The 14,862-nt window shown below is 37.8% G+C and overlaps 1 protein-coding gene across 1 annotated transcript in view; it reads right to left on the reverse strand.

Annotated features, from left to right (window-relative positions):
• The window catches only part of CCNC (cyclin C), a 17,081-nt gene extending 2,826 nt beyond the window's left edge, over nt 1-14,255 (reverse strand). Inside the window, exons 1-8 of the mRNA XM_005418344.2 lie at nt 14,149-14,255; nt 10,235-10,304; nt 8,711-8,762; nt 6,086-6,141; nt 4,781-4,816; nt 3,279-3,370; nt 2,064-2,131; nt 1,703-1,782 (exon numbers count right to left, since the gene is read on the reverse strand). Of these exons, the coding sequence (XP_005418401.1) occupies nt 1,703-1,782; nt 2,064-2,131; nt 3,279-3,370; nt 4,781-4,816; nt 6,086-6,141; nt 8,711-8,762; nt 10,235-10,273 (423 nt within the window). The 5' untranslated portion in view covers nt 10,274-10,304; nt 14,149-14,255. The remainder of the gene's footprint in view (nt 1-1,702; nt 1,783-2,063; nt 2,132-3,278; nt 3,371-4,780; nt 4,817-6,085; nt 6,142-8,710; nt 8,763-10,234; nt 10,305-14,148) is intronic.
• Between the last annotated feature and the right edge of the window lie 607 nt (nt 14,256-14,862).

The following is a 14,862-nucleotide window of genomic DNA, read 5'->3' on the forward strand; positions in this document are numbered from 1 at the left end:
CTTTCCCTGCAAACTAAATACCTTTTTATTTATTTATTCATTTATTTATTTATTTGCAAATACTTCCACAGCTTATAACTAAGCTCCTGGGAAAATACAGACTTGGGCAGCATGACTGCAGCTATATGACCATCCATGATCAATACAGTAACTGATGATTATCAATGTTCTATACATATCAGGGAAATAGCGTGGGAAAACAAAAGCCCAAAACCACAAAACATTCATCTGAACTCTTTCCTTCCAAGGAACAGAGCCAAGGAGTTTTTAAATACTTCTCACATTCTTATATACATATAATAAGAATTCTTGACACTGCATATTCTGCTTCTGGAAGTGTAAGCAAATTCCACACCAGTTTGGACTTTCTATCTACCTGAATTTCCTTTAAATTTCTAGTGCAATATTCTATATAAAAACTGGTGCAATATTCTATATAAAACCTGGATAATATTTCATTCATAATATGTTTCATCATTCTCTAAATTAATAAAGTAAAATTTACTTTCTTTCTTCTTTTTAATGCATGATCTTTCATTAAGTGCTAGAGCAATATATTTTGTCCTTGAAACGAAAGTCACAGTTGATGCTTCACCATGTCCATGGTGTTCATGTGAAAAAATCAAGCTTAGGCTTTATCACTGACACAAGAACCAATACAAGTAAACATTCAAAGATTCTCAGTATCAAGCCTATGGTAATTTTATCTATTAAATACATGTTGCTTCTCTTTGCTGCCAGTTTATTATCACCCTGCCTTTAAATTTATGACAGCATAATTCACAGAGCTCTCCACACAGCATAGCATCCACACTGTGTTTACATTTCAGGACAAATCCTGAAATACAAACACAATGCCATAACATCAGTGGCATACAGGGCAATACCAAGGGCACAGAGGGAAATGGTACCTCTCAATCATAACAGGCTAGTTAATTCCAGACACTCAGTTTCAAAAAAAGACTGAAAAAAATATGTGCTAAGTGAAACAGTGCGATAAGGAATATGAGCACTACTTTGATTTGCTTGCTGGAGCTAAACACAGGTTAAAGAAGCCAACATAAAAAGTAAAAAACTAGTGAGGATGAAGAGCATTGTTAGTATAAGAACAACTGCACCCTGAAACCTGATAAATTAATGAAGGGGATTATTTGACACAGAATTTGCATTAGCAGGGAACTCAACTGAATGATCTTGGTGTCTCCCTGCTTAGCACTGATTGAAGTCATAGTGCTGGGCCTCCTGAAAGTGTCAAAAATGTTCTACACTATGCTATACTCTGCACAGGTACAGGGAGAAAATGAGAATGGTGTGCTGGCATGATGCTGAAAAGTGAATCAGAAAATCACATGCATTTGAACTTTAAAGTCAAACTCATACTGACAATCTTGTGTGACAGAAAAACACTGGGAATTCTTTTTCTGGCAAACAATGTACAAGATATTGGGTTTATATTTCTGTCTGGAAAATGGCAATACCAGCAATGCTCTTCTGTTATGCAGTGGTTTTGTCTTGATTTTCAGAGCAGGGTGATAAACAAATAACCTGACACTGTCTCCCTTCCAAAGAGATCTGCCTAAGTGCAACAGCATCTAACAAGAGTACAATTTAAGTTCAAATCCATATTGCAGATCTATAAGACAACCATGACTACCATTTCTGGTCAGTCCATAACAAGTGGTGGGAATAAAAAACAGAGTACCTTTTCCATATCAACAGACAGCTCAGCAAACCATTGCCTTGCATCCTTCTGCTGGACAACACAGGCCACATGTAGGCAAGCTGCAAAGATCAGGTGACATGGATATTGAATAAAGATACACTCTCAATACAGTTAGAAACATTCCATTTTTTATAAACCCTATACAGTTCAACAAAGAAAACTCGGGATTAATTATCTGACTTTTCTTTAAGGCTTTTAAAGTTGCAAGGCTACAGTGTCAGTGCTGAATGAGACACAACCTGAAGCACCTTATGAGGGCACTCTGAGGAATGCTTGTGATGGGACAGTGCACAGAATACATCCAGGTAAACATGACCAGGAGACATTACTTGTTACTTACCTAGAGCTATCATGAAAGGAGGGTACAGCAGACAAAGATCAGTTCTGTATGTGTCATTCACTATCCTCCTGTGCAAAAAAGAACTTGTAAGTATCTTCCTATTCACCTTTAGACTATATTCCTCCAAAAACTGCTGTTGGTTTACAAATATTTTGTCAGTTTTCCAGACGGTCGAAGCAATGAGGCTGCAGGGCAAAATACCAAGGAAAGAGATCTTTTCCCTTGAAAAAATCTCTTAAAGCCTTTCTTTTTTCCCTTATAGTCACAGCAGAAGTTTATTTTGAAACATTCTTTTACTACATGCAAGTCTTTCTGCAGTGGATGTGTATGTATACCATCAAATAATTATCTGTTTCACAAATAAGTAAAGACTAGCATAAAAGTAGTACTTCTACTGTCTTTCTGTACTTGAAAAAGTTGAAGAATAAGAGTTCTGCTAACACAGCTAAAAACCCCTATATATTTGCTTCTACCTCTATTGTAAAGCAGATTCTACCTCCCTGACATTTGGGAGAAATGATGCATCTGACTCCATGGATATCAGAAGGCTAATTAATTACTTTATACTATATTATTCTATACTGTATTACATTACATCTAAACTGAATCTGCACAAGCACTCACTCAACTCAACTGCCCAGAATCTCGTGACTGTCAGCCAACAGTCCCGACACACACATGGATTCAGGTTGGTCAATGAATCAAAACACACCACAATCCAATTACCAATTCACTTCAGGTAAACAATCTTCCACAATGCATTCCACTTGTGAACAACAAGAGGAGCAGCAATTAGGATAAGAATTGTTTTTTCTTTCTCTGAGGTTCAGAGAATGTGAATCCCAAAAATATCCTTGAGAAGCTGTGCCTTGCTTTTCTCTGGGAAGAGAAATGTGGCTACTAACCTCCTATGACAATGCTGACAGAAAGAAACTTCCTCTACTGGTAGTCACCATTCAGTAATGTTGAAACTCTGCCATTAGAGCTAGTCTAACAAAATAAAAATTAGACCACTGCAAAGTAAAATCATTACAGGCCAAAAAGAGAAGAAGCTAATTCAGGGACATATACCTGCACAGTTAACTAGGGCACCCTTTCTATTCAAGTATGGCTAAGCCTGCTTGGTTCAGCAAAAGCTTAACCACCTTTGAAGCATAACTGCTAAACACTTGCTTCCTTGATGAAAGGAGGAACTATTCCCATTGTCTTCATTACCATGCAAGAGGTAGCAGCATGTCTTCTTGGCCCATATCTTGCACATATTGGAGCAAAGGTCTATAAGGATGATATACTATCAAACAGCAGTCCTAGGAAAAATGTCATCGGGACAGAAGTTAGATTTCAATGCAGAGCATGTTGTCAGTTCGTATTAAAACATTTGGTTTACAAGTCAATTACTGATTTTTTTTAAGTAGCATTCTAACACCTAGCCCTGTTCTAATGAGGGCAGTGCTCTCTCTAGAATACCATTACACAGCACAGTTGCCAGTCTGTCAATGTCCTTCCCCTAAGAGACACACAGAGTCACATCTGCAGCACACTGAAACCTCATTTGCTTACAAACCCGTAATTCCCACTTGGAAACACAAAACACTGCCAGAAAACAGTCTGCTACTAAATACCATACATGGAGAGCATGCCAAAATCATTGATGCTGGTTTGGAAAGAAAGGAAAGAAAAATTCCATTGCTCTCAAATCCCCTCATTTCAGGTCCAGGTAAACAAGAAGGAATAATCCTCTTGCTAAAAGCAGCCAAACGCGTGGATACTACAGGGAAAAGCCACATTAAGTTACATGTGCTGAACACTTATGTGAAACACCATTACTGCACACACTGTATACTGCATAGCATACTGGAAAAATAAGTGAATCCCCAAAACACAACTTCTTGTAAATGCAACTGCTTGTGCTAAAACTCCTGTATACAAAACTAAGGAGTTACTGCCATGTATAGCAGAGGTATCAAGGACTAAATCTAAAAAGTAATCTAAAAACTGTATTAAAATTACTCGTAGGTACAAACAAAAACTTTGATCTGATCTCCTCTGTGTTCAGTTCCCAAAACTTATTCTCTCACCTGCTATTTAACTCACTAAGATGCTCCCTGGTTTCTCACTCCTTTTCTCTGCACTTCAGCAGAATTACTTTAGTACAGTAGTACTAGAGTTCAGTGCTTAACCCATCCAAGTCCAAGCCATATGCAGAAATTAGACACTACTTTATCCAAGCCCTATAAGCAGCCTGGGTTGCCTCCTTTCAGCTACCAAACACAGTAATGGGATAGCTACTCTTACAAAAATCAGGTACGGCTCCTTTCTTTGAAAGGGTCTGGAAGAAAATGTCCCACTGTGTTCCTTTCATCCAACAGCCTAAATAGTTACAGCACCATCTCAGAAAATGGGAGGCCTGAATTCGGTTTCTTCCTCACAGAATTCAAACCCACATCTCACTTCCTAGAAGATTAATTATTAGGTTGTTATAGACTAGCCTGAATGGGATAGTACCCACACCTTCTGCTAGAACACATATGTGTAGCCCCAGATTCTTCCAGGCAAAAAAGAAGAGGGCATAGAAAGAATACAACTCTCCATGGTCATAACTGGCCATTCCATCTAGGGAAAAAAGGACACTGACATCCCAGTCTCTCCATCAGGACTTAGATACGGTTACCTCTTTCACAAAAACAAAAGCAGTTCCACCAAAAAACCCAACCTACCATTAATTCTAAGAGATAGAATTCACATTCTAGTATCTGTAAAGAAGCAAAATCACAGTTAATAAGCAGTATGTTTCAGGCAGCAGAAAGAATTAACTGACACACAGTTTAACATCACAAATGCATAGGAATTCTCAACAACTATTTCCAACAGTCCTAAATTCATTTTATCTGAAACTACAAAACCAAACAAAAAAAAATATTATTGGCTATTGCCTTATCACTATTATAACTCAACTGCAGTCATAATAACAAACAAGTTGAATATTTTGCATCAAGTTTGCTATGAAAGACTGCTTCACTGGCAGCACTTGCCTGATTTGTTTCAACACCTGGTAGCAGCAAATTGTTCCCAGTGCGTTAAAAACTTCACAGCAATAGAGAAGTTCTTTTGCAGAATTAGAGCATCTTCATCAGCTCACTAACTTGTCAAATAGCCTTTCAAAACATTTTAAGATTTAATTTCATATGAAATTTTCTGTGCAATTGTAGCAATTAAATCAGCTCTCACTCTCAATATAGAATGTGATGTATCGATGACATGAAGGAAAAGACTGGACTTCTTTTACTATATGAAAGCAATACTCCAAAATGTATTTCCATCTGCTTTTATCTATAAAATAGCAATGCAGTTTCATTATAAGATCTTAGGTATTTTATATTCTGATGTATCATTTGGCTTTCGATTGGGTAAAAAGCAAACCAACAAAAAAGTAGTATTTGTTACATCCAATCTAAAACTATTTAGATGTTTAGCTTTCAAAATTCTACAGCACAGGTCAAAATTGGTTTTAAGAAAAACTACAAAACTTCTCAGTATTGTGACTGAGAATACCTTGAAAACCACTGGTAAATTTAAAGTACTAATTAAAAACTATTTTTCAAGAGCCATTAAATTTTACAGGCAAAAATAAAACTGCTTTCTGTAAGCCAACTGCTCATGTGTGCAAGCTTGGAAGCATTCCAGGTGCAAAGGCCATTTACTTTCCCTGGAGCAATGCATTTGTAACCAAGAATATTAAAAAAAAACTAAATCTCTTTTCTCATAATGCTATTAAAAAACTACCATTTCAGTCACCCTACCATATCACATCACTTGTCTTTCCTGTCAACAATTTAGGAAAGGAGGTTATGTAAGATTTTTATTATTTTTAAAAGTAACTTTCCCAATATTCTATACAAAACAAATAATGAATAAACCTGACATGTAAGTATGAAAATATTTATTTCTTAGTATTTAAAAGAAATCATTTCCTGCTAATAATTATTTATTTGATCAAGTTGTATTTCAAATAGCATACTTACATGGTTCATCCTATAAGGAAACTCCTTTGGAAAGGCATATGAAAATCTAGTTTTCACTACAGTAAACAGAAAAAAGAATGTTAAAAATAATGTAATTAATACTTCTTTCCCTTTCTATTCATTCATCTGTATATAGCCCTTCAAATCTACCTGGCAGCACAAACTTTCAGTTTGTGGCTTTCTGTACAAAAGGCTTGTATTTCAAAGACAAGAGGTAAGTTACAAGATTTAAGATCCTGAAAAGGAAAGAGAAATACACCTGAAACCCAGATTTGCACAGATACTCAGCCAGACATTTACATGCTGCTTTGGACACTATTAAATCTTCTGGTTAACCACCAAGTAGCTCAGGGACAGCTAACTTCCCACAAGTTATCATTCACGGAGCTCTCCAGCTACTGATGTTCAGGATCTCAGTACAAACACTAAATCCAAATGGAATTTTCATGTGGGGATTTTTTACATAGGTTTGATCCTTCAACATGCAAGACTTTAAAGGAACTAATGAAGTCTTAGAAAAGCAAGCCCAAGAGCAGGGTAAGAGAGCTCAGCCAGACTTCTTGCAGGTCCATAATCCATAATATAATAATTATCTCCAATTGAGATATTTAAGTAATCTTTGTGTATTTTACAAGCAGAATGAGTACAGTTAGTGCACTGGTAAGAAGCATGCTAATATGCAAACCAGAGTGATTTCACGTATGAAATGCTGAACAAAGAAAAACAAGAACACTTGAAGATGTAGATTTGACTTTTGTACACATAAAACATTTAAAAAGCTATTTATAAAGTCCTTGTCATCCAAGGAAAACAAGTAACATTTAACATCCTGGAAGTGGATAATATTCCTTATATTAATGAAAGACAGTATATTATTAAATTATACTATAGCTTTTACTTCCAGAAAATCAGTATGACATTCAGTTCAAAGAAAAGACAGCATCAGTCCTCTGGACCAAAGAATTCACCATTTAGACCGAGGGTGAACTTCGCTAGAAAATTTGTTGTGGGACACCAAGACTGGGCTACTGATTGGAAATTTTAATTACTTCAAGAAAGAGAAGAATTAATATGAGAGTTTCTCAAGATCTATGCAAACTGAAGATGTACATGGTAAAAAAAAATACCAATTTGAGAAAGAAGATAGGGAGAAAAATAATTTTTCCCACAAAGCAAGCTGCAGACACAAACACTACACGGAGCTGTCATTTTAGTGAGATGTGTTAACAGAAGAAAAACCTTTTGAAGAGGTTGTTAAAAACCAGGCTAAGATCATCTTCCTTACAAACGAAGCAAGTGTTATTAACTTCATGTTGCTACTGAGCTAAAAGCAAACAAACCTCTTAAACCAGCCACTATTACATTAGTCACCCCTTTTGTTAGCTAGTTTTCGCTTTTACTTGTCTTGCCTCATCTTTTCTTGCCTTTGGTATTAAGGCCTCCCAAAAACTGCTGTGTGCTACTGAAGCAACTCTGGTAAAGGAAGATCAGGTGGAATAAAAGAAAAAATGCTTGGAGAAAGCCTGTTGTCTGCCCCCACTTCCATGAAATGCACAGTACTTATCAGGGCTGACAGGACTTCTAGGTGTGAAGGAAGAGCTGTGAGGAAAATCTTCTCTAGGATCCTGAGACTGGAATTCTGAGAAACAGCACAGCTAAGAACTAGATGCCCAAGTAAAATCAGCTGTCACATATTTACCAAAATCCATCTAACAGTCTCACTTATGCAGCAAAACTTCCAGACAATGGTGCTTCTGATGTAAAAATAGCAACTCTCAGTGCTAAGCCCAGTACTGGTCTTGGTCATGCTGGCACCGAAGATGTGTTTCAGCTCCTGGTGGCAGAACTGTCACACAGCCAGCCCCATGGACTGATACACTCTGTGCATCTGGAGGCTGCAGATGCAGCCAGTCACCTGTCTCCTCAACGGCTGACCTACATTTGGAAGAGCACAGCCAGGAATTGCCCATTGAGAGCAGCTGGACCTTCTGGGTCAGATAACAGCATTCAGCTAAGGAAGACATCACTTCAAGAGTTTGATGGATGACAGGTAAGTTACATGAACTGGGAAATACAAAGGCAAGTGGGAAAGACAGAGGATTAAGTAATTACAGTGTAATTTTATTGAATTTATTGTGAATAATTGGTCATAAAATGTATTTTTAGAAATGAATACCATGTGCAAAGACTAATTTTTTGATGGGGAGAAAGGATTTTAAAAAATCTAAAGGTATACAGACTACCAAAAATTCTTAAAACGGGTACTTTCACAGAGCCATACCTTTCACTAAACAGGCAAAGCTGTAAATTTCCAATTCTATCTTTGAGTAGTTCAGAATTCAATTTACTACTCGAGGTTGTTTGTAAATTTCAATAGTTTTATTTTATGACTTTGTTTTCACTTATGCTTGGCATAAGTTCCAACCATAATCAACCAAAACTAATACAGAACGGACCCTTCTGTCTCTGTATTTGGAAACAGAAGCTATTTATTCTAAATGGTTTTAACTGGCTCTTTAAGTCCTCCACGATTTGACAAAAAGCTACCTTTTAAAAAAAAGCAAAGAAACCAACTGATCTCCCTACAGAGATACTTAGAGTGTAATGAAAATTACTGATACTTACATACAGAAGTAGCAGCAGAAATCAATCTTGTATTTGAAACAACACCAAATTCCTGAAGAAAAAGAATGGTAAATGAGGTGAACCACCTGAAACACCATACACTCACACCATTATCAAATTAAAATAATGGCTTCTTACTAAACTGGGCTTCCTTTTGCAGTATTGTAGTATTTGGCTTTTTCTCCCACCCCTTTTTTTCTGTCCTTAAGGTAAACAGGGCTAAACTCTAACTAGGAGTTATTTCATAGATTAGTTTCTTGGTTGTTTGTAAAGGAACAGTAAAGATTTATGAAAGGTACAAAAGCACCAAAAGTTCAGCTGGCTAACATTCTTTTTATAAAATAGAGAAGACAGCTTCAAGAAGGTTATTTTTTTCCTTATGCCATTTGGAGAGAAAACTGTCTTTAGAAACCTGCCATTAACTACCCTTTTTAGTTATGTTTTTGTAAAGTCTTAGCTCCTGTGCTGAGACAGTCAGCAATCTGAAAATTTTCTGTATAGAGTGTTCTTTTAGAGAAGTTCATAGCTGAATCAATAGTGCTGCCCTCTAAAGCTGCAGAAGCTTTAGGAAGGCTACACAGGAAGGAAGGCTACACAGACTTCTACTACATTAATTTAAGGTACATTTATGTATATACACTCTATGTCTGTGCCTGCTTAAATGCTCGTTTAACAGGTTGATAAAAAAGCACTCTCTCCAACACTCTCTCTTTTCCCTGATGTCTTCCAAACACTGAAGAGTGTCACAGTACTTGTACAAACAGTATCACATGTCACCACTAGTTTAGTAGGACTGCTTCTACCATCCGTTCAGTATTTGAGCTCCTTCTGTAAAACTCCTTAGTGCTGACATATCATAAAGTGCCCAATTTGACTTTTTTCCATTACACAGACACTTCTCAAACAGCTGTAAACTTGCTGCATTACAGAGGACTAATGGCAGCACCCAGCTGATGCTAACTCTTGGCCACATTCAAAGGGGAGCAGTGATGGTGAAGGCATGGAGCCCTCTCACCACAATCCCCAATGGGTCAGTTCCTTACAATTTCTCAAGGACAGAGCATGAGCTACAACATACTTTTAATCCAAGTAATGAAAGTGTGGTAAACTCTGAGGATCCCTTGCTATATGAAATAGAACAAGATAATTAGGGGAAAAAATTCCCATTATGTTTTAAAGTTTGAGTAAATATAAATAAGGAGAAACACACCAGAAAGGAGACACTGCTTAAGATACACACAATTTAAGATACAGTGTATGTAAATATTTAAACACTGTCTGACAGTGAAACAGCCATTTAAAATATTTTTTTCAGTTTTCAGAGGCACTTCAAGGTTAGTAATTTAGACAAATTTTGAAGGCCTTCTCTGTCTCCTTTTCTTAAATGCTACAGAAATCTATGCAAAAAAGAGAAGGTTTCAACCCCCAAAGCATGAAGAAAGACAAAAAATTTGAAAGTCCTAAACGTTTTCTTTCTCTCATACATCACATAATGTTACATTAAAAGATTGTAATACTCCATACCTCTACTTTGGATGCCAAAAACACACACGTAGGAGCCATTAATACTGGATCTATACTTTTTAGGGAATATCTGAAATGTTACAACAAAATTATAATATGTTGTTTCATACATGTAGAACGATTAATCTATTAAGAGCACCACACTTCCTTTTGAAAAAGCAAAGCTTAAGTTAACTTTATTAAAGCATAAAAGCTTTACACCATCCAGAAAACAAAAGTGGCACTGTTTTTAATACAGAACTGCATTTTTAAAGGGCTACCAAAATGTGCCTAGCAAATGTTTTATTCTTGTACCATCATAGTAAACAGTCCTACCTGGCATAGAATCTCTTGAAGTAGACTGTAGCAGTGGCAATAACTTGTTGTCTTAATTTAAGATGTTCACCTAAAGCCTGGATAACTTAAAAAAAAAATGAACAAAAGCTTGAGTTGAGTTTTTTTAAACAATTTGACACCAAATAGCAAAGGGTCTCAAAACACAGGTAGTGCTGGGGATTCTAAGGAGCAGCACCACAGTCTTCTCCCTCTGTTGCTCTAGAGAGACAACACGCTGCTGTAAACCTACGGACCTGCAGGTGAAGAACCGCTGCCTCCTGAAGCTTGGGGACACCTTCAAAAAGGAAAAGGAACTTTGATTCATTGTGTACAAAGTGGGTATGACCTTTAAGAAGATGACAACACAAACCTCAGAAGGGTAAAGCTCAGGTATTCCATTTTAGAGCAAAACAAATTCAGACACAGGAAATATAAATCCTCAGCTCTTCAGTGCCACACAAAATGGATGGTATTTTTTCAAATATGTAAAACTGCCAACACAAACACGGTCATTAAATTTGGCAGAGGCAGCAGGTGTTAAAAAAATGACATATTTAGTCTAGGGAGAGGGGGTGGGAGACCAGAGGATGCAGTCAGCTGCTCCATCTCGGTGGTCCTCTGCCAGTTGGCCAAGAAACAACCCTGGTGTCATCTGTGCAGGTAGCTCTTGTTTGGCCTCCCAGGCAAAGGAAAGGTGCCAAGCAAATTAGATGCATCAAGCTGGGATTAAGAGCAGGGGTTGGATGTAAAGAATGGCACAGTGAAACATAAGGTTGTTACTTGTTATTTTTCCCATACTTCTGCGCTGCCATTATTCTGATAACGGCTCGGTTCTGTGAAGACTCCCTCTTCTTTTTTTCCTCCCTCATGAGAAATGTCAAAAACAATATTTTAAAATACACTTAAGTAGATATTTAAAATACGTACAGCAAGACCAAGACAGTGACCACTGGTGGGAAAAGCAAACAATTCTGTTGTCAATCACCACTAAATTCTTAGTCTCTACTTAAACACTCAAGTTGAGAGCCTTTGCCCATGCTTTTATCACATATCCCCTGTGAACAGCCAGGGTACACATTTGTCACCCACTGGCAAGGCCCAAAGCAACACTAAATCCCTGCCTGTGTCATATCATTCTCTTTCTAGAGAAGAATACCAAATTGGGACTAGTTTGACAGTGACAGTAGGACAAGCAATACTTCAAAAAGGGTGTTAAACCCAGTCTGCAATGTCTGTACAAATATTAAGCATTTGATCAGCATATCTTGGGAGCTTGGAAAGAATTTTTGCCTTTAATTTGACCATGGGGCTAAAAAGCTGTCCTACTACTAGGGCATCAGAAAAATTCAAGTATTAGGCTAAACAGAATTCTCCAAATATGTCTCATACTCCCATGGGATTTTCAGGAATGGTTAGGCCATCTGCTGTCAGAGAAAAATCAAGTGTGGTTTAGAAGAAAAAAATGGACAAGAGCCTAGAGAGACTTAATGAAATGGAAGCTTGTATATGCTGGGAAAAAGTCCAATGCTTCCAACTATTTTAATATTTGAAAATATTAAAATTTGAAAAGAAACTATAAGATCATTTATTCCTGTATGTTTAGAAAGTAAGCAGTTTCAGTAGTTTGGGGTTTTTTAATAAAGGTTGTTTTAAATCTGAGTATTTTGAGTAGCCTCTAACACAAACACTACTGCTTCCGCCCAAAACCAAAAAGGGAAAATAACTAATAAAATAACTAATACACTTCTCAACCAAAACCAGTTAAGGCTTGGTGATCCAAATAGAGAAATCAACATCAGTTCATTTTTTCAAACTACTTTAGAAGATGATCTTTTTCCTTCTTTTCATAGCTGCAGGGAGCCTTACAATCAGTTAGTGATCTACTGCACTTGTTTTCCAATGAGAAAGCAGCAGGAAATTGCCCCTCTCCATGCAGATTTTAATTGCTTTAGGGAACAACCATCTCCTGGGCTGACACACACTGAATGTGACATGCTGGGGCCGGGCCTCATCTGCTCTCAGGTAGTGCAGATGGGAGACAAGGGGGGACCCAAAGCAGGGTCTCTGTTCAGAAGCAGCGAGGACACAACACATCGAGGGTTTGAACACGGCCAGCTCTGCCTGAGCACAGAGCAGCCCTGCCCTCTCTCCTGCTCTCTTTGCTAGAGAGGGGCAGAAAGCCCAGCACCACTCACTCCTGCAGAGCAGGCTGTGTTTGTACAAGCACAGGGGAGATCCTGGCAGAGCTGCTCTCCAGCTGCCCCCAGTCACTCACCTACCTTCAGGGGAGGCAAGCAGTGCCAAGGAAAAGGACCCTGGGAACCAAACTAACTCGTTTACTTTGTAAAGCTTTGTTTACCCAAGAAAAACAAGTGAAGTGAAATATTTTATAAGCTTATTTCACAGTTCAAATTAATACTAGTGAAAATTAGCATAGAAATACAGTTTTAGAAATATCCATAACCCTTCTTTTGTCTCTTTTTATCTTACGAAGCTATGACACTTGGTTTTAACCTCAAGAAATTTCAGGAATGGATCAAATGGGTAAATCATTGCTAGCTTGATTTCCGGATGCCCTATAAGCAATAACACAGAGGTATCCATAGTGATCATGTTTATAGCATATGCAATTGTTACAAAAATAGCTGAGCTAAGAGAGAAGCAATGGCATCTTTCACAGACACCATTCCAGCACTGACATAAGATCTTCCAGTGGCTCTGGGAAAGTCACTTCACTTCTCTGTCACAAGTCTGGCCAGATAGCTGAAAAAAATAAGCATTCTGTACTTTAAAGGACTGCTGCAAAAAATACATAAAGAGCTGCTTGCAAACAAGTTACTAGTTACTAGCAATACCCTTTGCGTAAGGAGATTTTTTTTAAAATATTGAACAATTGCAGAGAAAATTTTAAGTGCCTTTGTAATCTGATATACTCAGGTGTGGCCATTCATATGGATAGATAGATAAATGCTTTGCAAGATCAAGTGAATCTTAGACAACTTCACACACAAGTCCCAAGTTCTTTGGGAGAACAGGCTGCTTGCCAACAGCTCTCAGAAACTTGTTGACAATTTGAGAGCCACCTGGTACTGGGAAATCAGTCAGAAGACAAAACATGGGCTGTGTTGCAGGTTTAAGAGAATCTAAATGAACACAAATAACAAGATTCCAAACTCTGCTGTTTAACAGGATGGCACAGATCACCTAAAATATTTACCCCACCCCAAGAAGGCCCCTAAAGAGCAGGCTGAGTTCTAATGCTTGACACTGAGCCTTTAATACACTAGCTTAGAAGTTTCTGCTTGCTTCTCCTCCTTTTATGTTTTGATAAGAACCTCTTGAAAATAAGAAAATTTACTGTTTCATCCTATCAAAGATTAAAATGTCATACATGCAGCTAATTAGCCTGCAAGGTCTCCTAGAATTGTGTTAGTACAACTAACAAATTATTTATATTCCATGTCTTTGTTAAAATAGGCTGTGAAAGTATATGTAATACAACAATGAAAACATTACATTCTCTAAGCAATTCAAACCTCCATTTAGGCATGCCACATATTGCACAGATTTTATGGCAGAAATTTTAAAAAAAGCTTTACCATTAGTAAAAAATATCTGTAGCTTCCAATATTCTTCTTCAGTCAGAAATTTCAAGTCTTTCTGGCGTTCTTTCAATAGATCTTGTTTATCCAAAATCCATTGTAAGCTAGAGGAATGGAAAATAATTTCAGCAACTCTTTTATCAACATTATACTGTATCTCCTGTACAAACAGACTATGAATTAAGGCTCGGGGATAAAGAGCTTGTGGCCTTTAACAACGCCACAAACAATCTTCTCAAGCAACTGTTCTTCGGGATTTTTGAAAGTTAGACAACTGAAAACAAAACAACAACAAAAAAAAAAACCAGAAACCAAACAACAAAACATGAACTACCATGGGCTGGGATTAGCCTCTACCAGTAAGACGGCTGTACGGATCTTAGACCCCGACAGTCACTAACAAGGTTTATGTTGCAGCCATTTCATTACGGGCACCATTCAAACCTTGACCATGCACTCAGCATGAAGTGTTTCAGGGCAGAATCACAGGATCAATCAGGTTGGAAAAGGCCTCTGAGATCCAGTCCAACCCATGACCGAACACCACCCCGTCAACTACACAGAGCGCCACGTCCAGTCTTTCCTTAAACACCTCCAGGGACGGCGACTCCCCCGCCTCCCTGGGCAGCCCGTCCCAGTATCAATCACACTTCTGATGTCCGCCCAAGCCGAGGCCCGGCTGCCCCACCGCTGGGGACCGGCGTGTCAGGG

Source organism: Geospiza fortis, unplaced genomic scaffold (genome assembly GCF_000277835.1).
Source record: "Geospiza fortis unplaced genomic scaffold, GeoFor_1.0 scaffold53, whole genome shotgun sequence".
NCBI classification, from domain to species: Eukaryota; Metazoa; Chordata; class Aves; order Passeriformes; family Thraupidae; genus Geospiza; species Geospiza fortis.